This window comes from Fistularia commersonii, chromosome 24 (genome assembly GCF_037954325.1).
Source record: "Fistularia commersonii isolate RoL2024-O1a breed Wild chromosome 24, RoL_Fcom_v1.0, whole genome shotgun sequence".
Classification (NCBI taxonomy): Eukaryota; Metazoa; Chordata; class Actinopteri; order Syngnathiformes; family Fistulariidae; genus Fistularia; species Fistularia commersonii.
The window spans coordinates 2,523,696-2,549,398 of record NC_141307.1 but is presented as its reverse complement, the minus strand read 5'-3'; the positions used below and the strand labels follow the sequence as shown (position 1 = coordinate 2,549,398).

At 46.0% G+C, this 25,703-nt stretch overlaps 2 protein-coding genes across 6 annotated transcripts; both read left to right on the top strand.

The window, feature by feature from the left end:
- Positions 1 to 474: 474 nt before the first annotated feature.
- sema4ab (sema domain, immunoglobulin domain (Ig), transmembrane domain (TM) and short cytoplasmic domain, (semaphorin) 4Ab) lies at positions 475 to 15,829 on the top strand. Of its 4 annotated transcripts, none has more exons than XM_086171357.1 (15): positions 475 to 818; positions 3,848 to 4,107; positions 4,434 to 4,594; positions 5,334 to 5,393; positions 5,795 to 5,893; positions 5,980 to 6,073; positions 7,584 to 7,706; positions 7,807 to 7,934; positions 8,922 to 9,103; positions 9,316 to 9,460; positions 10,127 to 10,316; positions 10,390 to 10,505; positions 10,750 to 10,913; positions 11,852 to 11,949; positions 13,034 to 15,829. In XM_086171357.1, exons 2-15 carry the CDS (start codon positions 4,008 to 4,010, stop codon positions 13,804 to 13,806), a joined length of 2,433 nt encoding a protein of 810 aa, XP_086027483.1. In that variant the 5' UTR covers positions 475 to 818; positions 3,848 to 4,007; the 3' UTR covers positions 13,807 to 15,829. The 4 variants fall into 4 exon arrangements, with proteins under 4 accessions (XP_086027483.1, XP_086027484.1, XP_086027481.1 ...); XM_086171358.1 differs by lacking the exon at positions 475 to 818 and adding an exon at positions 2,643 to 2,774 and having other exon boundaries at positions 13,049 to 15,829; XM_086171355.1 differs by lacking the exon at positions 475 to 818 and adding an exon at positions 2,643 to 2,774.
- A 1,147-nt stretch (positions 15,830 to 16,976) lies between these two features.
- LOC147219679 (uncharacterized) lies at positions 16,977 to 25,429 on the top strand. Of its 2 annotated transcripts, XM_086171353.1 has the most exons (9): positions 16,977 to 17,111; positions 18,377 to 18,482; positions 19,011 to 19,124; positions 19,209 to 19,265; positions 19,930 to 20,067; positions 21,743 to 21,790; positions 22,332 to 22,445; positions 22,718 to 22,822; positions 24,241 to 25,429. In XM_086171353.1, exons 2-9 carry the CDS (start codon positions 18,384 to 18,386, stop codon positions 24,346 to 24,348), a joined length of 783 nt encoding a protein of 260 aa, XP_086027479.1. In that variant the 5' UTR covers positions 16,977 to 17,111; positions 18,377 to 18,383; the 3' UTR covers positions 24,349 to 25,429. The 2 variants fall into 2 exon arrangements, with proteins under 2 accessions (XP_086027479.1, XP_086027480.1); XM_086171354.1 differs by lacking the exon at positions 21,743 to 21,790.
- Positions 25,430 to 25,703: the final 274 nt, after the last annotated feature.

Genomic DNA, 25,703 nt, shown 5'->3' with positions numbered 1-25,703 from the left:
ACTTTAGTGTTTAATTTAAGCTATATTATTATTTAGTTAATGTCATGTCACCGTGGGATTGTGAGAAACGCCTTCTCGATTCCTGTATGTCCAGTACATCCCGAGAAATTGAAAATAAATATGACTTTGACTTCCTTGCGATGTACCGAGGGAAGTACCTCGCAACCAAGCGTCCGAAAAAGACGTGGCGATGATGTCAAGTTCTCTCGCCACTTCCTCGCCACCTCCCATGTGGTAGTGGCTGCAAAAGAGGCAATGCTCATTTTTCAGGCCTCCTGAAGGGCCGGTGTTACGGATGCTGCCGTGTTCTTCTCACAGTGGCGGCACCTTCACGTTTGACGCTGGGAGGCGTCCGGCCTGTTAACACATGGCCGTTTTCAGGTCACTGCTAATCCCCTCCAATCTTCTTTTCTCCTCATTAGCCATCTTACCCTCTCCTTTCCCTGCCGCGCTCATCGTGGTGCTGCCTCCGACTAATTCTGCAGTCTAATTTTACACGCCACAGTTTGAACTGGAATTATTGCTGATTTCTAATCTGATATGCTTGGCAATCCTCCTTTTTTCATTCCTCAAGGATGGGACTCTGGAGATGACGCGTGGTGGAGTACAAAGAGGTGGCTTTCAGCAAAAAACTAGCTTGTCTGGACTAGTCTAAACCAGCAAAACCCTGTGTGTGCTCAATTGTTGGGCAATTTCAACATTGACCAATCCTGCAAACATTTTAATGTGGAACAGATGAGATCACAGACTCTGGAGCCAAACATCATCGGATTCCTTGTCAGGAGGGAAACGATGGGAAACATCTAGACGCTCGGCAGGTACCGAAACAAACCGTGACTTCAATCTTCTTTAAAACCGCATCCACGTCGGAAGAGTAGCAATGCTTTGCCGCGTTGAGAAAAAAATACAATGCAGAAGTTCATTTATAAGGAGGCACTTGGAGGTCTTTGTGGATTTGTTTCCAACGAGTCTATTCAGTGTGTTTATTATTCATCCAGACCAGAGCAGAGCGTGAGGGAGTTTTGGACAAGGTGTGTAACAGATTTGCTCGATTCATCATCCTCCGCGGTGTCATCGCTGAAAGATGCGTTGCAGTTTTGGCGCCTAATGCAATGAACAAGCAGGAAACTGCGGAGGCGGGACCAAGTCACCGTCTTGGTGGCGACAGGTTGCGACTTGGCACTTTTTTGAGGCTCTTTGTGGAGTTGAAGGAGTTGTGGTGCGGGCCACGTAAGGCTGAATTGTAAAAGCAGTAAGATGTTCGGACAAATCTGTCAGCTTTTAGTCTAAAATCTTTATTTTTTCCAAGATGGCGCTGGAAGACGATAGCCTCATTTTACCCTTCTTTCATCTCTTTCTGTATTTATTTCCCTGCTGTGACAAATCAATTTTCCCTATGTAGAAGTATTATTATCATCTTATCTTATCTTATCTTATCTTATCTTATCTTATCTTATCTTATCTTATCTTATCTTATCTTATCTTATCTTAAATAAACTGAAATCAGTGGTATAAAAGCAAGAAAATGTGCAATGGCTCATGTCCATTTGTTTACATGTTATCCTTACAGAATAATGCTAATATAGCTTTTCAATTGTGCTCATTTATGTTTCAGACTCAGAAGGTTTAGTTACGTACAGAATATGTAGGTTAGCTGGATGCTGAAGTAGGAGGATGGAGGAGGTTGATTCGTTGTGGTGACCCTGAAGGGAGAAGCCCAAATGGAAAGTAAGTTTACATATGACGGTCCAGTTGTGTAAAAAAAAATCTCAAAATAAAAAATAAAACAAAAACAGTTCCCTAAACTGCATCTGTTTTGGAAGAGATGGAAGGAATTCATCTCCCAATAAGAGCAAAAATGCAATAACAACTAGAAATACTTATTTCTATTACTATTTTTATTTTTAGTGCTATTTATCACTGTTATCTTTTATGAACAATGCGTAAATGAAGGGCATCAGGGTGGCGCAGTGATTCAACTCCAACAAGTCGTACCTTTTTATGTGGTTAGTTTGTACGTTCTCCCCACGCCTGCGTGGGTTTTCTCCATTTTCTTCCCCCAGTCCAAAAACACACAGGAGGTTAATTGGGAAAAAATAGGGGGAAAATTGTCCTGAACGAGTGTATGAGCTAATGGTTGTTTGATGTGGCGATTGACTGGTGACCAGTTCAAGGTGTGCCTGGACTGGGATTGATTCCAGCAACCCTGAGTGCAGGATAAGCTGCAGAAGATGGATGGATGGATGAATGGATGCATGGATTGATGCATGGATGGATGGATGGATGGATAGATGGATGGATGGATGCATGGATTGATGCATGGATGGATGGATGCATGGATGGATGGATGGATGGATGGATGCATGGATGGATGAATGCATGAATGGATGGATGGATGGATGGATGGATGGATGGATGGATGGATGGATGGATGGATGGATGGATGGAAAGTTTGCATGAATGGATGGATAGATGGATGGATGGATGGATGGATGGATGGATGGATGGATGGATAGATGGATGGATTATTAAAAGGGGCGGGGGGGCTACAGGCCGCCCCTGGGGACGTAAAACTCTGTGAACCGCACCTGCCTTTACCTGCAGTACTCACGAATGACCGGTAGGGGGCGCCTGGGGGCCAGGGGGGCTCGGTGTTGGGAGGCCCCCCACGGGCTTTGTTGACATAGTAAAGGCGGCCAGCGCGCTCCGCTCACCGAGTTTCTGCCGGTCGGGTTCCACCGAGGCGGCGGACCGGAGGACGGGCAGGGAGATCGGTAAGGAGAACCGACAAACACACACACACACGTTGGGAAGGTCGCTTTAAATGTCTGGCGTGGTTTTATTGTCATGGATACGTGTGGTTCCGGACTCGGAAGGTTCGGCGGCTCCGACCGGAAGCGGCTCGGTTAGCTAGCTTACTACCGGGGAACGGAGCTGGGCTGCGGCCGGGGGGGACGCTTTGTCAGCGGGCTGCCTCGGCGACGGACCCCCGCGGGCGGGCGGGGAGCTCCGCAGCCTGTTGAGCGCGACACGTGTTTTTTTTTTTTTTGACCGTTAAACGGCTCGAATTCGGCTGGAAGCCGAAACAGAACCGGTTACCGGATCATTTTATTTGCGCCAGCAGTGGAGGTCCACCGGCAGGGGCGGAGCACCGGCACCCGCGGTCCCCCGGGTTGGCGGCGGGGCCCCCGGGCTCAGACCACCCGCCACCCCGGGAGACACAGTTCCCCATTCTTTCTGCTGATCCGGCACTTATTTTTGCTTCCTCAAGAAAAAAAGAAACATCTCTTGGTGAGACCGACCACGAGCAAACCTCAGCAAGAAATTACTGGTAAATAAAATCAAACTCCTGCTTTGAAATGGCTGGAAAGGACCAGGGGTAATTGTTTAAAAACTGCAAAAACAAATAAAATCAACAAATCTTCTTTTCCTTTCGGCTGCTCTCTCCCAGCAATTCAGCCTCCTCCACAGAACCTCCTCCTCTTCTCTCACACCAACTAATATAAACAAATAAAAGCTAATGTTTACAAAATAATACCAGAATTGTGTTGCAAAGAAGTCACTTTGTTATCATTTGGGACAAGACAAGAAAACAATCCCAGAATCAGCAACTAAATTATATCATTTCTGCAGGAAGTGAATTAGAAGTTAACAAAATATTGCTTCTAAAAAAATGATTAGCTTTTAAATGAGAATAAATAGAATGTTGATTCCCCATTCACTTGTCAAGGCTTCTGAAAGAGTCTCTCGTCTCCTATTCCTGTTGTGAGTTTGTCTCGGTTTTACTAGTCTAAACCGCGGTAACAGGGAATTAAAGGAACTAAAACTCGATTCACATGCATCTCAGAAACAGCGATGTCCTGCGGGAGAAAGCAGACGATGTGGCCGCCGCTCGGCTCCCCGCCCCTCTTTAATAACGGCTCCTCGACGCTCCGGCTCGACATCGGCGCTGCTGCTGCTGCTCCCTGACCTTCGATGTAAGCGAGGTCACCCTCCCCGCCGCCGTAATGGAGAATCGCCGTCACATCCTGGCCCTCGCCGCGGCTCTGCTGGCTCTCCTGAGCCCGTGTTTGACCAGACTGACACCCAGAGTCTCTTTCCCTTTGGGTGAGTAAAGATGCCGCACAGGGTCAAAGCTAAGTCGGCTCGGGGTGTGTTTATACTAACAGTACGAAAACACAGTTTTCATTGCCTCTTCAAACCCTGGCTGTTTCTCACCTCTATTCATTTACCATTAGTCGTGTTTTAAAACTTCTTTCCTTGTCATCTATGATATATTTTTTTTTAATGTATTTTGATAAATTTCAGCTCTTCCAATCACTTTTTCAACATTTCATCCATGATTTATTTTGATGATATTATTTCCGCTGAATGTTTTGGAAAATCGCTTTCCCGACGGCCGCCCATTGACTTTGGCGGTTTTCCGTCCGCAGGCAGCCCCGGGAGACGTCTCAGCCGCTTCGTCGGCCGCGACGTCAGCAACACCACCACGCTGCTGCTCAGCGACGCCGGGGACATGCTGTACGTCGGGGCCCGGGACGCCGTGTTAGCACTGGACGTGAGCGACAAAGATGCTTTCAGGCTGAAGGGCAAGGTGGGGAACCTCCCGGGTCAATGTTCTCACACTCAGAATTTAAGGAATTTAAAGAAAAAAAAACATGATTCAACAAGTTTTCAGAGGGTGATCTCAGCTTTTTTCATTTTGCAACCGAAAAGCTTTGGATGCAAGAATATCCTCTTTTCTGATTGCCATTATTTGAAGCATTTTTTACAATTAGCAGATCAATGTATTTGTATGTTGTCATGCATGCTAGCGAAAACAAAGTTCAAAAAGAACTGTCAAAAACAAAATCAAAGACAGATATCTCTGCCCGGATGTCAACATGATGATTAAATATCACATTTTTTTGTTTATTTTTTTTTTATTTTTTTTTAATGTCCTGATGTTATTGGTTGAAATGGGTTGTGGTTTGATGACGTAAATAGGTTGAGCTTGTCGTCCAGAAAATATGATCAGATTTTAATTTCAAGTCACAAAGAAATGCATTAAAAAAAAAAAAAAGTGTTGTTATTCTCATCAAGCGTCCGATTGTTTCAAAGCCTCTTTTTCGTTGGAGATGTGTCACGTGGTGCTCGGCATACTTTCAATTCCTCAATTCGATCACTACACAAACATGCCTCGGCTCCCGGTGTTTTCCCGGCGCCCGGGTTTCCTTCCACATCCGAGCGCTTTCCACCGTCCTCGCTGTTGTTGTAGCTTACCGCGTTTGCTCGGCGCAGGTGTTCAAATCTGAAAGCCGCGGCTCCTTCTGACCCCGTCCTCTTCCTTGCAGCTGGACTGGAGCGCCTCGGAGAAGGACCTGGAACAGTGTTCCATGAAAGGCAAGAAAATGGCAAGTAGTCCAGTTTTGATGGATTCTGCAAGCAAATCGAGCTAAATTAATTCCTTGCACGAGGGCATTTTTCATGACAGTTGTATCGTATATTACTTTATAAAGATATTATTTTGTGCCGTCTCCAACACCCTTTTTCCTGATTTGTCGGAATTCCATCTGGTGTTTTTTTTTTTTTTTTTTTCTTGTTTGTTGCATTTCAAGAGTTCCCCAAAATTATCATAGGTTTCTCTGATGAAACATCAGTACCAATGCATGGCGGCGCTAGTGCTAATAAATGCAAATAACTCGGTCACCTTATGACCTCATTTAGGAGTGAATGCTATCCTGCTTGTGTGACCAAGTGGCCTCTCGTAATCAAGATTTAAATCCTCAGTGAGTGTTTTTCTGTCACCCGCCAGGCCGACTGTCCAAATTTCATCCGCGTGCTGCAGTTCCTGAACGACACCCACCTCTACGCGTGTGGGACGTTCGCTTTCAGCCCGCGCTGCGCCTACATCGTACGTCCGTCCCGGCCGACACGGAAGGGGTTTGTTCTTGCGCCTCGATCTCCGGACCCGGCCTGACCCGCCTCGTCTCTGTGCAGGACTCGGAGTCATTTACCATGGGCGTGAAGCGGGATGAGGGACGGGGTCGCTGCCCGTACGACCCCTACCAGCGCAACACCGCTCTTGTCGTAGGTGAGGTCAAGCTCGGCGTGAAAATGAAAAAGTGAAACCGGCCGCCTCGCAAAGACAGAAACCATCTTCCAATCAACACAAACCGGCCACGGGTGGGCAAACCTGCGGAACAGGAAGCCGGCCAAATTCAATTCGGCGCTTCCTGCGTCCCGACCCGCTGATAAGACCAGCTTATTTTCATCTTCGTTAACTGCCGCTGTCAAAGCGGTCAAGTTTCCTCGGCGACGCGTGACACCCGCTCCTCCCTGTCACCTCTCGCTAATCTCTGATGATGAAACAGAAGCTGTCATTGCACTTCTAAAGTTTTGAATATGGAGGGGACGGTCACACACACACACACACACACACACCAGGAAACAGCGTTTCCTACAGGACAGAGGCTCGTACTATTTTACTCATTCATTGTGTTATGTGTATCAAGTCATTTGCAAATGTTTTTTGTGTTTTTTGATTTATGATTTCAAATGCAAAAAGAGCCAAATTGTGTAACTTTATAAAAATGCAAAAAAAAAAAGGAATTATTGCTTTTTGTGTTAAGGAAAAAAAAAACTAGATTTTGTCGTTGTTGGAGTTGGAAGTTTTGTCGTCCGCAGAAAACTCTCAACTCTCAGGAAAATGTTCATTTTTTCCTGTTATATATGTCTCTTAAGATCTACTAAAGGGACCCTTGAAATAATTGTGGACGGCAGTGAAAAGCGAGTGAGCAGAGCAGCTGCTTTCTTTTTTGTTTTTCTAACCTCTTTAGAGAATCCTGTGGCCTTCTTTTAAAAGTCAAAGTGACATTAATCAACAGACCTTTGTCTCACGGAGGGTTTTCCTGAAAGCCTCGCCCTCCTAGTGACCTTTTCGGCCAGGCGGCGAGAATAGGACGGAACGAAGCTTTTTTTTTTTTTTTTGTCTTCTTTTTTCTCCTTAATCTCCGCGCCATTAACAGCAAATGAGCCTCTTCAGCTGGTAGCCCGGAGGCGCGCCGCGCTAATTGCTGTTTGCAAAATATTCCCCGCAAAACTGTCGGCTTTGCGCGGACGAAATCTGCCGGCACTTGAGAGATTAATAGTTTCGATGTGAGAACTCCTCGCTCGGCGTCCGGACCTTCTGTTCACCTGCAGGAACTGAAAGTGAGACGCTCCGTTTCTGGACCTGCCGTGCTTTTTGTGGCGCCCTAAAACTTAGCTTAAGCTCTTTAAACCGTCTTAAAGTAATTCTCCGACAATACACATTTTGTAAACGTAAGTTCGAGTCAGTGAACAAGCTGGAACCCTCGGCTAATTCATAACCCCGAAGGGCTTTTACTTCTCAAATCCACTCGTTGTGTTACTATTTGATCCCGACGGTACGATTTTATTCAAAGTGAAACCTACAAGTTCTGGGGAACCAAACATTTCTGAACGCGCTGAAAGTCTGACGTGCTTCTTGACTTTGTGAATCCTTCGTTGAAGCCAAGTTGAAGCTCAAACTCAAATTTGAGTTGTGTGTGTGTCTGAGGGAAAGCGTTTCCGTCCCTCCTCAGACGGGGAGCTGTACACGGCGACGGTGGCCGACTACCGGGGGAACCGGCCCGTGATCTCCCGGCACCTCAGCGAGGGCAGCCGCGTCGACATGAAGCTGGACGACACCTTGGGATGGCTGGAGGGTGAGACGTCGCCGAATTCCCTAAATTTCCGTCTCTGCGTTTGGCAAAGCGCGAAGTGGAAACCGTAGTCGGACCCGCGACGTGCTCCGTGTCTCCGCAGAGCCGACCTTCATCACCTCCAGCTTCGTCCCGGACGAGGGCAAAGTCTACTTCTTCTTCAGCGAAGTGGGCCGAGAGTACGACTTCATCGACAAATTCATCGTGTCCCGAGTTTCCCAGATCTGCACGGTAAAAAACAACCCCCACCCCCTTTTTTTTTTTTTTTTGTCCGCCGCAAACCCAGAGAAGGAAGAGCGAGACGTGCGGATTGGGTTCTGCATTATGTTCCCTCCACTGGCTGCTCTGACTCGCTCAAATATATCAGACCATTTCGAACGACCTACATCCGTCGCGTCTCCGAATGTTTCCTGTTTATCAGTGAGCTACCGCTCTGCCTGACGGTTGAAACTTTAAGATAAGCTAAGATATCACTTTATTGATCCCCGTCGAGGAAATTCATTTGTCGCAGCAGCGCAACAATAAATATGAATATTAGTACGAATAGAAGAGAAAATTTAACTGAAGAAGACAAGGATTGGAAAAAGATAAGAGAAGGATCAATAACTCCAAAGCATCCATGGACATTCGATGTGGGTGTCAGAGTGAAGACGTTTGAAAAAGATCGAATTTAGACATAAATGGCTTTCGATTTGATGCTCATGTAAAAAGTCAAACTCTTTTTTCCAAAGATTCGGGTTCATTAAGTCATCTCCGAATGAGGCCGCTCATCAAAATGTCCACGTCTGTTCTGTCAGCTCGACCAAACTTCCTCTGCTTAAGGAAGTTTCTAAAACTTAAAAGCAAACGCGCCGATTGCATCTGTAGGCCGTGACAGAGCGGCGGCGAAATCTCTCTTTTCACCCAAAGCAGAAGTTGAAAATGACTCAATTCCTTCTGGTGGTTTTGATTTGAAGAGACTCATTACTGGGAAGGAAGTTTTAATTCCGCTAAAACTTCCCGTTTTCATTCACACAAACCGAGTGAATGAAGTCGTGACCTTGAATTTCAGCCGCGGAGTTTGAATCGTGCAAGAACGTAGCGCAAAGTTAGTCGTCGCACCGCGTTTCACGCGAGGGTTTTGGTGCCTTTCCAGCGCCTTTCCCCAGAGTCGTATTCAGTACTGCGAGCACCGTGTAGCACCTCAGCGCTGAGTTTCCATCCCCCCTTTTCTCTCAGAGCGACATCGGCGGCCAGCGGACTCTGCAACGGCGCTGGACCACCTTCGCCAAAGCCCAGCTGCTGTGCCAGGCCGACAACCAGCTGCCCTACAACGTGATCCAGGACGTGGACAGCCTCTCGCCACCAGAGGGCGCTCCCGCCGACGACACGCTGTTCTACGGCATCTTCAGCTCGCAGTGGTCAGTCGAGGAGTTCGATCCGGCGCGAAAACAATCGGAAGACACGTCGAATCCGGTTTTCGTTACAGCCGCGAACCGTAAAACGGTGCTCGAACGGCAAAGATGCGACCGGATGATAACAACGTCGTTACGCTGCGAAGCGCGGAGCTGAAAAAGGACGTCTACGAGACGGATTCCCATGTAGCTCATTAGCGTTTGTTCCCGTCATCCAGGTCGGTCAACTCCGGACTGTCCGCCGTCTGCTCCTTCCGCCTGTCCGACATCAAATCGGTCTTCGCCGGAAACTACAAGGTCCTGAACCGGGACACGCTGCAGTGGAACACGCGGGTCAAGGAGAAGGTCGCCAACCCGGGCGAGGTAAAAGCCTCACTTGTTGCGAGCATTAGGACGGGAAAGAGCTCGTTTAACCGCCCGAAGGAATAAAAGGAGTCTGAGATTTACCTCATTAAACACTAACAAGCTCATTTTTTACATATCAGCTTATCCGGGCATGAACAAACATAGCCATTGTTTGTTTGGCTAATGACACGTTCATTCGCCGAGGCCTCTCCCGACGTCCACCTCAATCTGGATTCCTCTCCCTGCTCGCCGCCGGTGGAAAAAAAGAAAATATTCGGAAAACGGAACGGTCATTAAAAGCGGTCGGTCGGGTTGTAAATCCAAACCTCCGGTCGGTTCGGACGGAGGAAAAGACGATGAAAAATATTTCCAGAGGACGGATTAGGTGGCCCGTTTCCGCCTCGTGTAATCCCACTTTCTATCCGACTAAAAAGTTAATTTCGACGTTTGTAATCTCCAGCAACTGATATCATTACGGTTTACCCGACATCTTCACGCGGAGAAAGTGAGAAGACGTTATTAAAAAGTCAGCCCGTATCTCTTCCGATCCGAGGATCGACGAGGACGGAGGCTAAAGATAAACCACACCCGTGATTCTCAACTCCGCTCGGAAATACAAAGTGTGTTTTTCGCCGCTGCGATCTAAGACCTGCGTTATCTTCGCCTTCCCTCTCTGCGCGTCAGTGCGGCCTGCACAACGCCTCCGACAACGCCCTGCGCTTCGTCAAGGAAAACTTCCTGGCGGACGAGAGCGTGCGTCCGGCGGCCCAGCGCCTCACCCTGGTGTCGGCGGAGCGCCGCTACAGCCGCCTGGCGGCGCAGAGGGTCCGCGGCGCCGCCGGCCGCGATCACACCGTCCTGTTCCTGCTCACAGGTGCGTGAGATTTAAAAACCGCGTATCAAATTCATCGACGCCGAACTCTAATCCGACGGCTCGTCGGTTCCAGAGTCCGGTTTCCTGCACAAAGTGGTGCTGCTGCAGGAGGGAGCTCACGTCGTGGAGGAGGTGGAGGTCTTCCAGAAGCCCCAGACCATCAAGAGCCTGAAGCTGTCGGTGGCCACGGTACGCGGTCCGGTTCAGACCGGATCCTCAACCCGGCTGCACGTTTCTGATTACCCGATCCGCTCGATTTGCGGAGAAACGCTCGCGGCTTGAAAGCGGAGCCTCGAGGAAACCAGATGTTCCAGAAAAAAAAAAAAAAAAAAAAAAGAAAGAATCTGGCCAGACATCAGCAAGCTGTCGGCGCAGAGATAAGACTTTCATCCACGATGATTTGTTTGGGTTTATCTCCCCCCGGCCTCTGCAGGGTATGATATACGTGGGCACGTCGGAAGGCGTGGCGAGGCTCCCAACGGCAAACTGCTCCTTCTACTGGACCTGCGCTCAGTGCGTCCTGTCCCGGGACCCGTTCTGTGGGTGGGATCCGGCTCGCCGGGCCTGCGTGGAGACGGCCGGCGCCACCACCAGCCTGTAAGCACCCCCTTGTTTCACAGCTCTCCCATTTGAATGAGCCCGACGGGGGGTTTTGAGGACCCTGACAGCCAAACGCGAGGCTTTTCCAACAAACGGAAGCGCTGGTAAACAAGTTGTTTGGTTTTTTTTTTGTTTAGAAGTTTATTAGGACAGTGTACAGTTACATTAAGCACAGAGGCAGAGATGTTTGTACCAGATTGTAGCTCGTAGCTAATTCCCATCTGTAGTCCTGGACAATACAAATATAAAACTGTACAAAATAGACAATATATATAAAATATACAGATAGGCAATAGAATAACTATACAATACATAAACAGGAATAAAATATGTATTTTGCAAGTTGAAAGTGCCATCGTTGTGATATTATTACTTTGGTCATCTGGGGGCAAAATACCCATCTAGCATTGTTAGCGTGAGCATGTTTGGAGCTCCAGAATCCAATTTTTACGGTCCGCGTGAAGGTGTAAAAATCAGTCGTGTTCTTTAGGTTGTCTGGAAGCCCATTCCATTCTTCTATGGCTCTACAGGAAAAGGCAGACTTTCTTTTAGGAACATTGCAGTCCCCTCTAGACACCGACCTTAGCACTCGACTCGTGAGTTGGTAGCGAGGCTTGATGTAGGTCTTAAGAGGAGGAGGGGCGGCGTTAGGTCAAATTTTGTGGATATCAGAGTACCTGATCAAGTTGTCGAAGCTTAATATTTTACATTTTCCCAAGATATGTCAATGATGATATTGCCTTGGGATAGCGTTTGCTTGTTTGCTCAAACATCTGCATCCAGAGCACCTGACGCGCTTAAACGCCTTTGGAAATTCCTATTTAATGCATCTGCATGTGCGGGTTCCCGTCACCTCGGTGCAGAAAAAAAACAAGGGTTTGCATAACATCCGTCTGGGAGCAGATCTGTGAATGTTCACCCGCCGTCTCCTGCAGGGCTCAGGATGTGGACAGAGGGAACGCCGACCAGGCCTGTAACGGCGTGTCCTTCCCCGCCCCCCGAGCGCGCTTCGGACCCGACAACCTGCCCGCAGGTGAGAGACGCCGGGACGTCGCCGGAAAGCGACCCCGCCTAGAAACGCTCCGCTCGAACCCCGCCGAGGCTACCTCGTCTTCGGATTAGCGCGACGACGGCGCGGTGGCGCTCGTAAAGCGTAAGGCCGACGTGCCACATTCCCAGCTGAGCGCGCTCGGCGCTCGCACCCGCTGGGATTGGAAGGGATTATTGGCTGAGAACGGCAGCGGCTCAGTGGAGGTGGCGAGGAGGCGCCGCGGGAGCGTTTAGCCGCCCGCAGCTGTCGCACTGGCGCGGAAAGGCGGATTCCCTCTCTAGAGGCCAAAAGTTTAATTTAATTTGAAGTCCTTGCAACACCATTGCACTTCCCCTTTTCTGTCGAACGAGGAAGCAGTAGTTTGAGACGCACCTGTGGGTTTGTCGGCAGATTCGGCCGGGGGAGAGACCTGAGATTCTGGCGCTCAAGAGGTGTGTGTGTGTGTGTGTGTGTGTGTGTGTGTTCCTGTGGCATTGTCCACTTCCTTACTCAGGTGGACACACACACACACGCACACACCGCTTTCCTCTGCTGCAGCTTCATGAACAAACTTGATGAGTGCTTTCATTTGTGTTCATCACGAACACGAGTTGGAATGAAGAAAAAGCGCAGTGAAAAATAAAACACCTCGGCACTTTTGGAAGACAAAATAAATAAATTAAACATAAAGCAGGAATTTGACTCTAGGTTGTGGAGTTTTTTTTTTTTTTTTAAATTAAATTTTAATAAATTAAACACAAATAATAATAAAGAAATAAATAATAACCGCAAATAAATGATACAAAATAATAAAAAAAATGAAGATAATTAAATGTACCAAAAAAAATAATAGAAGTAATAAAGTATTTTATTTAAAGTACACCTCAAATCGATCTATCGATCTATAAATCCTTTTACCGGCGTCGGTCAGAAGAGGCTCTTCTCCTCCTCCCCGGCGGCCGCAGGTACAGTCGCCGCCGCCGCCGCCGCCGCCGCCGCCGCCACCGCCGCCGGCTTCCTCCCCTTCCCCTGCATGCACGTCACGGTTCCGTGCACGGAGGTCCTCCAGCCGTGATCTGTATATCAGCCTCCTGTCCCGCAGGCGAGCCGGTGTCGGTGTCTCTGAACGAGGTGGTGCGGCTGCAGTGTCCGGCGTCCTCGCTGCTGTCCCGGCAGCTGTGGGAGCGTCCGAACAGCCGGCTGTCCTCGGACCTCTACCTGCACCTGGAGGACGGCAGCCTCAGCTTCGTGGCCACGCCGGCCACCCTGGGCCACTACCTCTGCCTGTCCGTGGAGAACGGCTACCAGCAGACCATGGCCGTCTACCACGTCAAACAGAGGAGCGGCCCCGCCGCCGCCGCCCCTCCCCCCACCGGCTGGAGCGCCGCCCCGACGCTGCGCGCGGACGCCACTTGGGCGAGGAGACCCGGACCGCGCACATCGGCGAGGCCTCGGGGGACGGAGGCGGGCCCGACGCCGCCCGGCGACGGCTCGGGGAACTCCAGTTGGAGCCCGTGGATGCAGTGGTGGGGGTCGAGGGGCCGGCGGGACGGCGAGGCGCAGCCGCTGGCGCCGAACCCCGGCTACCTGAAGGAGCTGGTGGCGGTTTCGGCGCTGCTGGCGCTCTGCCTTAGCCTGCTGGCCGCCGTCGTCCTCTACGCGCTAAGGCAGCGTTGCCGCAGCCGGACCGCCCCGCAGGCGGCGGCGCCGAGCCGGGGCTCCGACAGGACGCCGTCGCCGGAGCAGGAGGCCCTCAGGGGGAGCCAGTTCCTCGGCAAGCGCAACGGACAAGCCGGCGTTTTGGTTTGTAACGGGGGGCTCGTCGGCTCCAACGGCCATCTGCCCAACACGCCCATCTGACACGCCTCCGCAACCGTTCCGGATGAGGAGGCGAGCTTCTGTTTGCACGGCGTCCGACTCGGATTCAAGGGCGTAAACGCAAAAAGTTCCTGTGGTACTTCCTGTCGTCTCCCTGACGCCCAGCCTGCCGGATCTCCAGGTGGGAACGGGGTTCATTGTTCGTTAGAATAGTTGATGTTCATGCAAAGCCAGAGACCGCCTCAGTCAAACTCTTTTTCCAAAGTCCAAAGCAAGCTGACAGTTAAAGGACTCTCACCGTCGGGGCTGCAGAGCGAGAACCGCAGCTCCTGCTTGTTAGCTTAGCACAATGAATCAGTATCCCGCCTCTGTCAGGCCCCGCACAAAAATTGTTTTTTTTTTGAGGAATTTAACAGAATTAGGCCTCCGTTGCCATAAACAGCCATTCATCGTGCTAAGCTAACTCTATCTCGAGCTCATTCGAGCCGCGAGGAGTCAAAGAAGGCGTCTAAGCTCACGTCCCGTGAGGATCGACGATAACTTTCAAAACTTCTTCTGGCTCGTCGAAAAGCTGTGAATCAGATGGGAAGGTTCTCCGCTCGGGGAAAGTGGATGATCTTCTAACTGAGGCCACCGGAGGCCGGTGACACACGAGTGTCTGCCGGCGGATGTGATGTTCCTGGACGTGTGCGTCACACACCGGACCGTTTCACTTTTTCATTTTCCCCCCCGAGACTGCAGACGCGTCTCGAAACCGAACCACTGTTTCTCTAAAAATGAGAGCAATTCACTTTCCGATACATTTGTCCGTTCCACGTCACGCACAGCGGATTAGATGAATTATTCATAGATTTCTTGCCCGCTTTCCTACTGGTGATTAGCCCACTGGGCGTTCCCCCTGCACACACACACACACACACACACACACACACACACTCATTGCATGTCAACACCACCAGCAGGCCAAGATTCTGACCCCGTGCTTCCTCCAGTTGTATGTCACATGGTTTCTATGGCAACCAGGTCGCGGCCCGTTCATTCTCACTTACACACACACACACACACACACACATTCTCTGCCTGATGTGATTTTTGTGAAGAAGCTGCTACACGTGAAGGTACTGACAGGGTTTTCACGCCGGCCGTCAGCCCGAGGGACCCTTTCGGTGGCGGAAATGCACTGTTTGAATGTTGTGCACGACCCTCCCCCCGCCACAGTTGACTTTTGCAAAAAAGAGAAAGTTAATTTTATTTTTAAATGCTTGAAATGGACTTAAATGTGACGCAGCGTCACTGATCTACCTGTTTTTTTAGTTTTGTTTTTTTTTTGCCAATTTTCAGATGAATTTGCCAGGGAGAAGAAAAGCAAACAAATCACAAGACCATTGACAAAAACAATGTTCCTCTTCTTTATTTATTATTTTAACCATTTCCCGAAATGCGATCGGTGAGGCAAAATCAGGTGTTTTTTGTCCAGATATGCGGAAATATCTTTGAGGTGTCTCAGCTAAAGGTACTTCCTATCGAGGTGTGACTTTTTATGAGTCAGCATCACGGTCCGGAGCAGGGAAAAAAAAAAAAAAGAGAAGAAAAACCCGCGTACAGACGGTGCGAGGGGAAGAAGTGACTTCACACACACCGCTTGAACTTTCACCAACGCCAGGACCAAATGTACAGAAATTATGTTCTTTGAATCGGAGCCCCGGGTGATGTTTGTTTCCCGACTCTCGCTGTTTGCCTTCGTCTTGCCTTCAAGCACAATCCACAGTCCTTTGTATCGTCCCAAGGCCAGTGACATTTCAGATGTTTTAAAATATTTTGAGGGGAAAAAAAAATTCCGCTGAATATCTTCTCAGACAACCTGCTCCGCTCTCATGTCTTGGAAGTGAAATGAAATAAAATTGTTTTTCAAAAACTTTTACAGCATAATGTTCTCAGGTAAATGTCTTTTTTTTTTTTTTTTTTAAAGATATTAATGGAAGAAATACGGATGATTAAGCATTCAAATGCACTAAGGATCAATCAATGTGCTGTCATTTTTAAAATAAATGGATAAGAACGCATAGTTCGCTCACCGCTCTTTGTATTTTTCTGCCCAATCCAACACTCTTGCTTATAGATTTATCTTGACATTGAAAAAAAAAAACCCTCGGGTGGTTTGAGAACCCCTTTGCAAGTTTCCGCGACACATGATGTTTTCATATCTGGACCTAAATTCCAGCCGGTGAAGGTCAGGGGTCACAGCTGTCGCCACACCCGCAGAGCCCGCAAGACGCGGGACTCCAAACACGACCGCTGCTCGGGGGCGCCATCTAGTGGCCGCGGCTGGAAGTGCACCGAAGCCCTGCAGGATCCTGATGAAATAGTTTCACTCCAAGAAGGATTCATTTGGATGCTTTGCAGCCCCGGGAGTTTGTGTGACTTCTCTCCGGGTTCTCCGTCACTACCCACTCTTAAATTGTCTGTGGGTGTGAATGAGTGGATGCTCCCACGCTCAGCCGCGTGATTGACAGGTGACCCATCCGGGTGGAGCCCCGGTGGACGACTTCATGTCAAATTCCCAAAAAATGTCATTTGTTTCATTCAGTGTCTCCCTACTTGGATTGACCCCGTGACCCCTCGTCCCTCCTCCAAACGCCGGTCAGTTGATAACTCTCTATGCCCAAGGTGGCCGGCAGAGCGTTGCCATGGTTACAGATGGACGGATGTGACAGTGACTGTCACAACAATCAACCGTCAAGTAGTGCAGAAGTTTTTTTTTTAAATGCAAAGAGGATGGGAAAATGAAATGTTTGGTTATTTATTGTTAATTTCATTTTGATTATTTGCTGATTCACTGTTGTTATTTTTCCTTTAAAAAAACAAAACAAAACACTGTCAACCCGATAACAGTAATATATTTAACAGTCATCGACAGAGGGGAAAGGTGGTGTCCGGACCCGGACCTCCTGATCCCGATCCCGGTCCGGACCGGTCCTGCAGGGGCGGGCCGTGACGTCACCCGGCGGCTTTGCCATTCGGCACGTCCGGAAACAAAAAAAAAAAAAAAACGAAGCTCCTGGCCTGCTGCTCCACAGCCCGCATGCAATAAATTGCATTAAAAAAAAAACAGGAACACAAAAGGAAAATAGCGGAGACGGGTCGTTGCATCACCGCAGCCTCCGAGTTCCGCAGTCGGTGCATCAGAAGCCGAAATCCACCGCATCTGCAGCCGCAGCCGCAGTGCCTGAAGCCGGACACGCACCGGGAACGCCCCGATCCGATCCGGCCGCAGGAGCCGCCGACCACCCGCAGACACCCGGGGACGAGACCACCGGCCGTGCACGGCAGGGACAGAACCCGCACAGGTAGGATCCCTGCATGTGTGTGTGTGTGTGTGTGTGTGTGTGTGTTTGGGATGCAGGATGCTGGAGTCCTTGAATGTCATTGAAAAGGCCTAGAGAGAAACGTAAAGGTCTGAAGTCGTTTCAAGCACTTTTTCTGCAGGGTGCCCAGTGCGAAGATGCAGCCAGCCAGATCCCACTGCAGTGCACACACACACACACACACACACACACACACACATTGGCGTAATGCATCCATTTTCCGGGCTCTAAGGAGGCTCACTTTTTTTCAGGCGGTTTCTCTTTCTTTTAAAGCGCTCATTGAAATATGTCTTTGCAGTCAGTTTGGAGAAAAGAAACCAAACCAAAAAACCCAGAAGGGTTTCTGCTGTCTGAATTATTCCCGGATGCAGGACATTAATATTGAAGAAGATTCAGCTGGATGACGAAGGAGCCGACCGGAGTGCTGACTCTCAGCTTGTAACTTCCATCCAAGTGCAAATTGTGCCCGAGTGACCTCCGCTCCATTTTCTGTCACGGGTGGTTTGTTGCTGTCGGGGATTTTGTTTGGGTCTTTTCTTCTTAAAGTCCCAGAAAGGTGTGAATAAAGAGGTGACCGCGGGCCTCGGCCATGAAGAACCCTGCAAACTGACGCCGTCTTCTGGCCTGAAAGCTGCACTCACACTCAGAGGCCTTGTGATCACATCATGTCATTTAGTTTCTGTTTTTTAAATCTATTTAAGACTGTCTGGTAAAGATCACTTTCATTCCCCTTCAAATCAAGCAGTTTTTTGTTTTCTTTAAGCCGCCAGTCACATTTCGGAGCCTTTCGTTGTTGTTTGGTCAAAAATCACTATCATTTTCTGAAAGTCAGCTCAAAAACAAACAATCACGATCATCTAAAGCGTTTAAAAACATGTTAGATTTAAGCAGAAACTGCCTGAGAATGTGGAAAACAAAACTGAAAAATCCAAACGATGCCAAAAATCAGCATGTAAGCACCTCTATAAAAGTGAAACATTATTTTAAAAATGAGTAACATCTTTTTATGTTCATTTGAAAAAAATAAATCAGCCAAACAAGTTCTAAGAATGTTATATAAATTCTTATGACCTATAAAAATTAATCAGGTTAAAAAAAAACACTCAGAAATGCAATGCAATGTTTTGCATCAATGAAAAAAAAAATGAAATGAATTAATTTATCGCGCATGTATTTCATTTAAAAATAGATCTAAAAATCCAATTTTGATATTGATCAATATGTACATATTACTCTTGCTTTTTCAGCAGCAAGATGGCTGACGTGAAAGACAGCGAGCCGCCGGCCCGGCCCGGGACCCTCTCCCCCATCGAGCTGCAGTCCCACCTCAAGATGGAGCCCAAGACACTCGGGGTGAGAAATGACCTCCGCGGCTATTGATCCGACCTCGGATTAATCTATCGATCGATGTGATCGGAATGCTATACTTGAGGCTTTAAATGAAACCGCAAGAAGTTGCAAAAAATGTTCTTCTCGGGGTTCGAAGTGGCAAATAAAGGTGATATGCCAATCTATTTTTTTAAATATGTGAAAAGTATATTTCAGATCAAGAATTAAGATTTTTAATTGTTATTGTGCAGGTACGGTGAAATTTCGCAATGAGAGCTCCCATGTACAGGATAAAAAAAATTAAAAAAATTGAATAAATGAACAATTACTTTGCAAAAATTAAATAAAGAAATAATAAATTAATAAATAATAATAATAAATCAATTTCAGATTGTCACCATTATACTGTGGGACTTTACTCATTTAAATATTTTTCAGTGTCTAAATGAAAGGGAATAAAACTAATCTTTATTGAGGTGAGGACAAACTCAGTTGACGTGTATTTATTTTTTAAAATATTTTCGGTCGACCCTGAGTTTTCTCCTCCCCCAGGCCATCCAGATCGTGATCGGCGCCCTGATTCTCTGCCTCAGCGTCTCCATGCTCCAGATCCAGGAGGTCCACTTCACCCGAGATCTAATCTACTTCCTGGTCGTGGTCATTCAGGTCTTTTGTGGCGCTTTTGATTCCATATGAGGCGTCTGTGAGATGCATGACATCCCACGTGATGAAGATATTTTGACTTTTCAGGTGACCTTGTCGGGGTCGGCGCTGATCCACAGCGGGAGGAGACCTACTCTTTTCTGGGTGAGTTTGTCCTTGTGGTTGTGCAGCAGACGTATATTTGCTGGGTCATGCTCAATTACTGCTTCCGGATTAGTTCGTTGAAGTAGTCATCACTATTTAGGCTAGCAAAAATGGCAAATCAGTGCTGCGGAATGTTTTTTCCCCCCACAAAAACACTGTATTTCCAAGAAAGAAAAACAAAAAAACGAAGTTGTTGCTATTGAAACTGCACACAGTCTCATGTGAATCGAAGTGAGCGTGTTTGTAAACTTTGAAATTTAATTTTTGACCGTCTACCAGCTTTTATCTACACATTTAAAAACAGGTGCAATTAGAGAACTTTGCAAAATAACAATTTTTTGTGATATGTACAGAAGTTGCGATGAATTCATTTTTAATTTGGTTTTCTATTTCAATCTCATCATGCTCCATGTTTAGGAGGCTTTCAAACAACCAATGGTTGTCAAAATCACAATTTATTTATAGATCTGAATTTACTGTGTTAATTAACTAAAACACGTACAAATAATTGATTTTACCTTTTCCATAGGGGTACAATAGCACCTATGCAATGATGCTTGTTGTCATGGCAACATGTGGCGCGCGGCATTATAAGACTTTATGTCCCCCCGTGTTGTGGCGGTGACACTCACCCCGGGCGGCGTGCTGTTGTCGTCGTCCTCAGGTAAAGTGCGTCCTGGTGCTGCACCTGATCAGCGCCGCCTTCACCACGGCGGCGCTGGGCTTGATGTCCAAACACCTCCCGTACCGGCAGAACTCCTACCACTGCGAACACTGCCACAAACTGGAGCTGCACGCCGTGGTACGACCCCCCCCTTCCTGAATGCTGAATGGTTTGTGGTGACAGAAAGCAGAAATATCAGCTGCTAATATCATTTTCACATGTTGCAACTATCATATTGAACTCATTGATTACCTGATTTTACCAGCATATTGGCTTTAAGCCCGCTTTCTCTTGGTTCTCTCCCAGAGTCCAGGCTGCAGGGCAAAAACTGCAGAGGAGCAGAGTAGTAATAGATTACTGCGAAGCTTGAGATGCGCTGAAAAATAAACCAGCGATAGGACGTCGTGGAAAAGCTTGTCGTCCGTGTGATAGTAACTCAAAAGCACAGTTTGTTTGAACGTCTGAGGAAATGTGAATAGAAAGGCAGGAAACTGAATTTTCAGCAGCAAAAACTACAAAAGCGATCGATCCGTCTTTTTGAGTGACATAAACATGATAATAATGATCAAACTAAATATTAAAATAAAATACTAACTTAGATCTAACTATTATTTTAGTCCTTCTAATCCCAAAGTGCCTAAATGAAACGTGTTTGCAGTATCTCAGGGTTTCAGGCGGTTATTCCTCTTCCTGAGTTTTTCCTCCCAAATCTTGGCATCAGCTTTGGAAAGTTAGCATCAGTCAAGCTCAGGCTGACTTTTAAAGTTTCACATTACCGTCCTAGTGTGTGTGTGTGTGTGCGTGTGTGTGTGAAATTGCTTCTGGTGCAAGACTGAAACAATGTTTGCAGGACAGAAATATTCTGGAAAACAAATCCTGTTAGTTTGTCTGAGTGTTCCTCTCTTCCTGCTGTTTGCTGATGTAGATCTATAGATGGGGCCGATATCACAACGCACCGTTTAAGAATATAAATTAAGGTCTTTCAGCCTGATTTCACTAAGTTTCCCTCACATAGAAACTTCAACTTGGAAACTCTACCTGTAATATCCACCCTCTAAAGATAATTGTCATCATGTTTATTGATCATGTGGCCTTTTGTGCTTTCAGAAAAAGCAATTATTTTAAGAAGGTGGCGATATTAAAATGGTTAATAAATGATTGATTCATTTTAAAATATAAAGGGGGATTCCACCATCAGTGTATCACTTCTTTGTTTCGTTTTCACCTTGTTGGCAGATTTTGATTCAAGTTGATATTTTTATCTTTTTATCTTTTATTCTTACCAACATGCATAAAATTCAGTAACATCGTGCAAATTGCTCACATATTAGAAATATTCCATTTCAGAAAGTATAGATGTTTCACATAAAAAATGATATTCATCCCATTGTTTTATTTTCTCATTGCACGAAAATCTAGAACACATGAAATAAAATCACTAAAAATCACCAAAAAACTTTTGTTTTCCTCTTTTTCCAGAGTTTGTACTGTCGGATATTGTAAATTGAATGACAAGTTAACGATACACTGTATCTTTTATCTAAAAAAAGGCGAAATAACTCTTTAATATTAGCATGGATTCATGATACTTGAGTGAATCCTTGTTTTCTCCTCCCCATCCATAGAACTGCAGAGGGAGCCGAGCCCAGTTTGCATTACATAAAGAACAGATATTAACAGAAGTTAACGGCGTCATCACTAACTTATGATTGCACTTTTCCCTTCCTATAAATCACCTGAACGTATTCAAAGCTTGCGCTTTGTTTGCTGAAGAAGCACGTCCATGATACTCTGTTTTTACTGTCCACTGCAGCAACATTGTTTCAGGAAATGCACCTGGACGATCGAGCAAAGGTGTAAAGTAAGTGACTGGCGGATAGCTTCCCCTCTTTCTCACCAACGCTGTCACATTGTGGCGTGCATGTAGAGCAGGGGTCTCAAACCCCGTTTTCCCCGGAGGCCGTTTGTCACTGAGAAAATCCGCTGTTGTATTCAAGCAATAAATGAGAGTAACTCTTGAGAGAGGAAAATCCGATAACAATCAAAAATTCAACTCCGGCAAGGCGTTGCTGTGCTTATAGCCGCCATTTTGATTTATTTATTTTATCTTTATTATTTTATTTGATTTATTTATTATCATGACATTTTTACTCTCACAATTTCTCTTGTTTCTTCAATTGTAACTGATAGTTACTGATTGTAACTGATAAATTACGCTAATTATGTGATTATTTTGGAGGATGGGGGCCCCTTGGCTGGCCGTTTGAGACCCCTGACACAGCGCATAGAAAATATTCAACTATTACAATGGATTTTATCAATTTATTTTTTATCAAGGTGATGAGAAATTCAAACGCAGGCCCGTTTTCTGACCGTGTTTGCCGTCGGGTTTCTGTGTTCAGCTGTTGATCGATGGGATCTTGGCTACGCTGGTGATCTTCCTGGTGCTCGAGCTGCTCATCTGCACCACCGCCATACTGTTCGGCCTCAGCGTCCTCGCCGCCAGACCGACCCAGGTGAGCACGGCCGCCCACTGACACCTGAGACGGAACGGGAAGGACGACTCAATGACTCACCTTGAATGTTCAGTTTCGTACAGCATGTTTTCAGCCACTGTATTCAATTTAAGAACATGTGGAACTTGGCTGATATAGCAAATCTATTTTCAGTACAGGTTTGGTAAACAACTACTACAAAGTGAAATTTCAACTCTGTGTGTGTGTGTGTGTGTGTGTGTGTGTGTGTGTGTGTTTGTGTGTGTGTGTGTGTGTGTGTGTGTGCCCTGCAGGCTCCCAGCCAACGGCCCGTCTACCCACAGACTCGTCCTCCGCCGGCTCCGGCTGTGCAGGCCGTCCATGTTTCTCCAGCAGCAGCTGCACCAAGTGTGTCTCAGGTAACATAAACGTGACCAGACAGGTTTTCTGGCCCCCTACATGAAAGACGGAAAATATAAAAGGTTAAATATACGTTTTACACCTGCATATTATTTAAAAAAAAACATTTTTTACACTGACATCCTTGCATTCCATTCAGTTACATCTATCAAAAGAAGCCTGATAATGAGTAAGACCACCTGAGCAATTTTAATTTCTTAAAGTCATTAAAACCCAAAAGGGATTTGATATTAAATATGATTCTGTGTTCTTAAAACACAGCCCACGGACAACGTTATTTTACTTATTGTCTCAAAAGTGCTTATGGGGGCTAGCTGCTAATGTCAGCTCGCAATCTGCCGTCCACTTTCAGAGAATTTCAATAAGTTTGCTAGCAGTTGCTTTTTAAAGTGATTTGAGTATTAACCAATGATAGATAAAGGGCAATACAATTCGGTAATACTATTAATCGTTCCGTTAAAAAAAAAAATCAAGTTCAAAATATTATAAAACATGGGTAATCTAACTGTCATGACAGCTAGCTGCTGAACATCAGTTTGTGGCTAGGTTCTGCTAACAGCTTGTTTAGGGGCTTTTTGCTCAAGATAAAAAAAAATGAAGAAATTAGTTTTTCATTTTTGTTGTTACATATTGTTTCTATGGCTTCACACACGTTTCAAGTAGAAGGGAGCATTCAGAGTACTAAAAATAAATAAATGTATAGCAGGGATAGCTAGGCAGCATTAGCTGACATTCATTTAGTAATGATGATGAAAAGAATGGAATGAATTGTACCTATGCTCATATCCATGGTAATAATAATGATAATAATAATAATAATAATAATAGTAATAATAATGATAGCAATAATGATAATAATAATCATTGTAATATTTTTTAAACACCCCAAATCAACATTATCAGACCGAAAAGAAGGAGCATTGCCTCACTTACCTTCTAATATTTAGCATGTAGCATAAACTAGCTGTGGTTAGCTTTGAATGTTAGCTTGTTTTCAAGCTTTGGTGTTGATACAAAATGTTTCAGCCGAATTGTGGATAATATAGGTTATTCAGCTGTTTGTTTGTTTTTTTTGTTTGTTTTTTCGAAAGGTTCAAATAAACATTCTCACAATTGAGAATTTTAGGAAAGAAGTGACCAAAATCTCTCCACTCGACGCTCACAACAGGCTAGGGATTATTCAATTCTTAACATTGCTATTAAGTCAGTGTAGTTTCAATGCAAGGTTTGAATGACTGTTCACAACCAACCACAACAGTGTCAAATTGGATTAAAAAAATAACTATCATGTGCACATTCACAATAATATTTACTTCAGTAAAGTGAAAATAAAATTCTAAACATAGTTATTATGTGTGTGTGTGTGTGTGTGTGTGTGTGTGTGTGTGTGTGTGTGTGTGTGTGTGTGAATTTGCAGGTGGCTGTGGTTGTGACTGAACCAGACTCGGACCAGGTGGAGGAGCTGTCCACCCCACCCACCGAGCCACAGGTGGAGCCCATAGAAGCTGCAACCGCGCTGCCCTGAACACACACACACACACACACACACACACACACACACACACACACACACACACACAGAATGTATGACACATGTGTACTCACTTTACTGATAGTGTGTAGCATTTAGCATAATGAAATCGAAGACCGTAAAAAAATGCCATTTCTCTAAGAGATAGTTCAAGATGAGTATTACAGTGGAGAAGGAGATGCTAATTTTAAAGTAAAATATATAGTTAAATGGCTGATGATATTTATAATCCGAGAGGCAGTTACACGTGTACAAAAAAGACAGAAATCAGGATTGTGATGCTTTTTCTTTTGCGGCATTTCTTTCTGTTTAGATCTTCATTAGTCTGCAATAACATTCACATGAACATTCACATTCACATGTGTGTTGTTCTGTTCCCCACAAGTACAATTCTCTTTTTTTTCCTACTGGTATCCACCTTGCACACATAAACACGCATTCATCTTTTTTCCTGTTATTCTCAAAATGTTGATTTCTTTTCTCACACAAGACAATCCAGGCCAGACACTTGTCTTCTTCCTGCACGAAAGATTTTACTTGTTTGCGAAAGATTGGCCTCCTGCACACATTATTTCCTTGTTCATGTGAGAAAATGCACTCTGTCGGGATCTTGTGTTGTGAACACAAGATTAAAAAAGCTGTATTAGGGCCCTTGTACTCAAACTCATTATTATTCTCATTTGCTGTTTATTCAACCCTGTACCTGTCTGTTATGTGAGCACTTTAATATTTCGCAATAATATTGTACAAAAAAAAAAAAGACTATGCTTACCACTGAAAAGGATGAAGAGTAATATATTTAATTTTGTAGCTTATTGTATTTTTGTGTACTGGCATCAAAAATGTCTGATCCAACTACCTTCTCTTTGTTGCAGCCTTTGCACAGTCTTCTGCATATTTACACGCATATGCATATGACATTAATTCATGCTCAAAAGCAAGTTTTTCTCCTCTATTTTTTATCCTTTTCTTTTGCCAGTAGTGTTTCATCTTGTGCCAGGGAGCATGACGCACAGCTTTTCCAGAACGGTATTGTATATTGTCGTGACAAAAATAAAAGGTTGTACTCCTTGAAGGCTCCTTTGGTCGCTTTTGGAAACGTGTTGGTGTTCACGTTGTGTTTGGAGTGAATGACAACTGGTATATTGGACATGGTGAAGAGTGTGTTTGTGCACGTTTAACTGTTTCCTGGAAGATGGTGGACAGAGTGTGTTTTGTGCAAAGTGTGAAACGATCAGCCTGACAGCTGTAAGTGTGTTTCTGTCACTGCAAGAGAGCCAGCAGATGTCAGCAGAGAGCTGCAGTCTCGCAATAAACACTCTTCTGACGTTACATGAAATGATGAGATG

What these genes read in the sequence shown, in the direction of transcription:
- sema4ab (XM_086171357.1), top strand. Translation starts at nt 4,008, where the DNA reads ATGGAGAATCGCCGTCACATCCTGGCCCTCGCCGCGGCTCTGCTGGCT. An exon ending in CACCTTGGGATGGCTGGAGG is followed by an intron (nt 7,707 to 7,806) that starts GTGAGACGTCGC and finishes GTGTCTCCGCAG; the next exon opens with AGCCGACCTTCATCACCTCC. An exon ending in GCCGGCGCCACCACCAGCCT is followed by an intron (nt 10,914 to 11,851) that starts GTAAGCACCCCC and finishes CGTCTCCTGCAG; the next exon opens with GGCTCAGGATGTGGACAGAG.
- LOC147219679 (XM_086171353.1), top strand. Translation starts at nt 18,384, where the DNA reads ATGGCTGACGTGAAAGACAGCGAGCCGCCGGCCCGGCCCGGGACCCTC. An exon ending in GGAGACCTACTCTTTTCTGG is followed by an intron (nt 19,266 to 19,929) that starts GTGAGTTTGTCC and finishes CGTCGTCCTCAG; the next exon opens with GTAAAGTGCGTCCTGGTGCT. An exon ending in CTGCACCAAGTGTGTCTCAG is followed by an intron (nt 22,823 to 24,240) that starts GTAACATAAACG and finishes GTGAATTTGCAG; the next exon opens with GTGGCTGTGGTTGTGACTGA.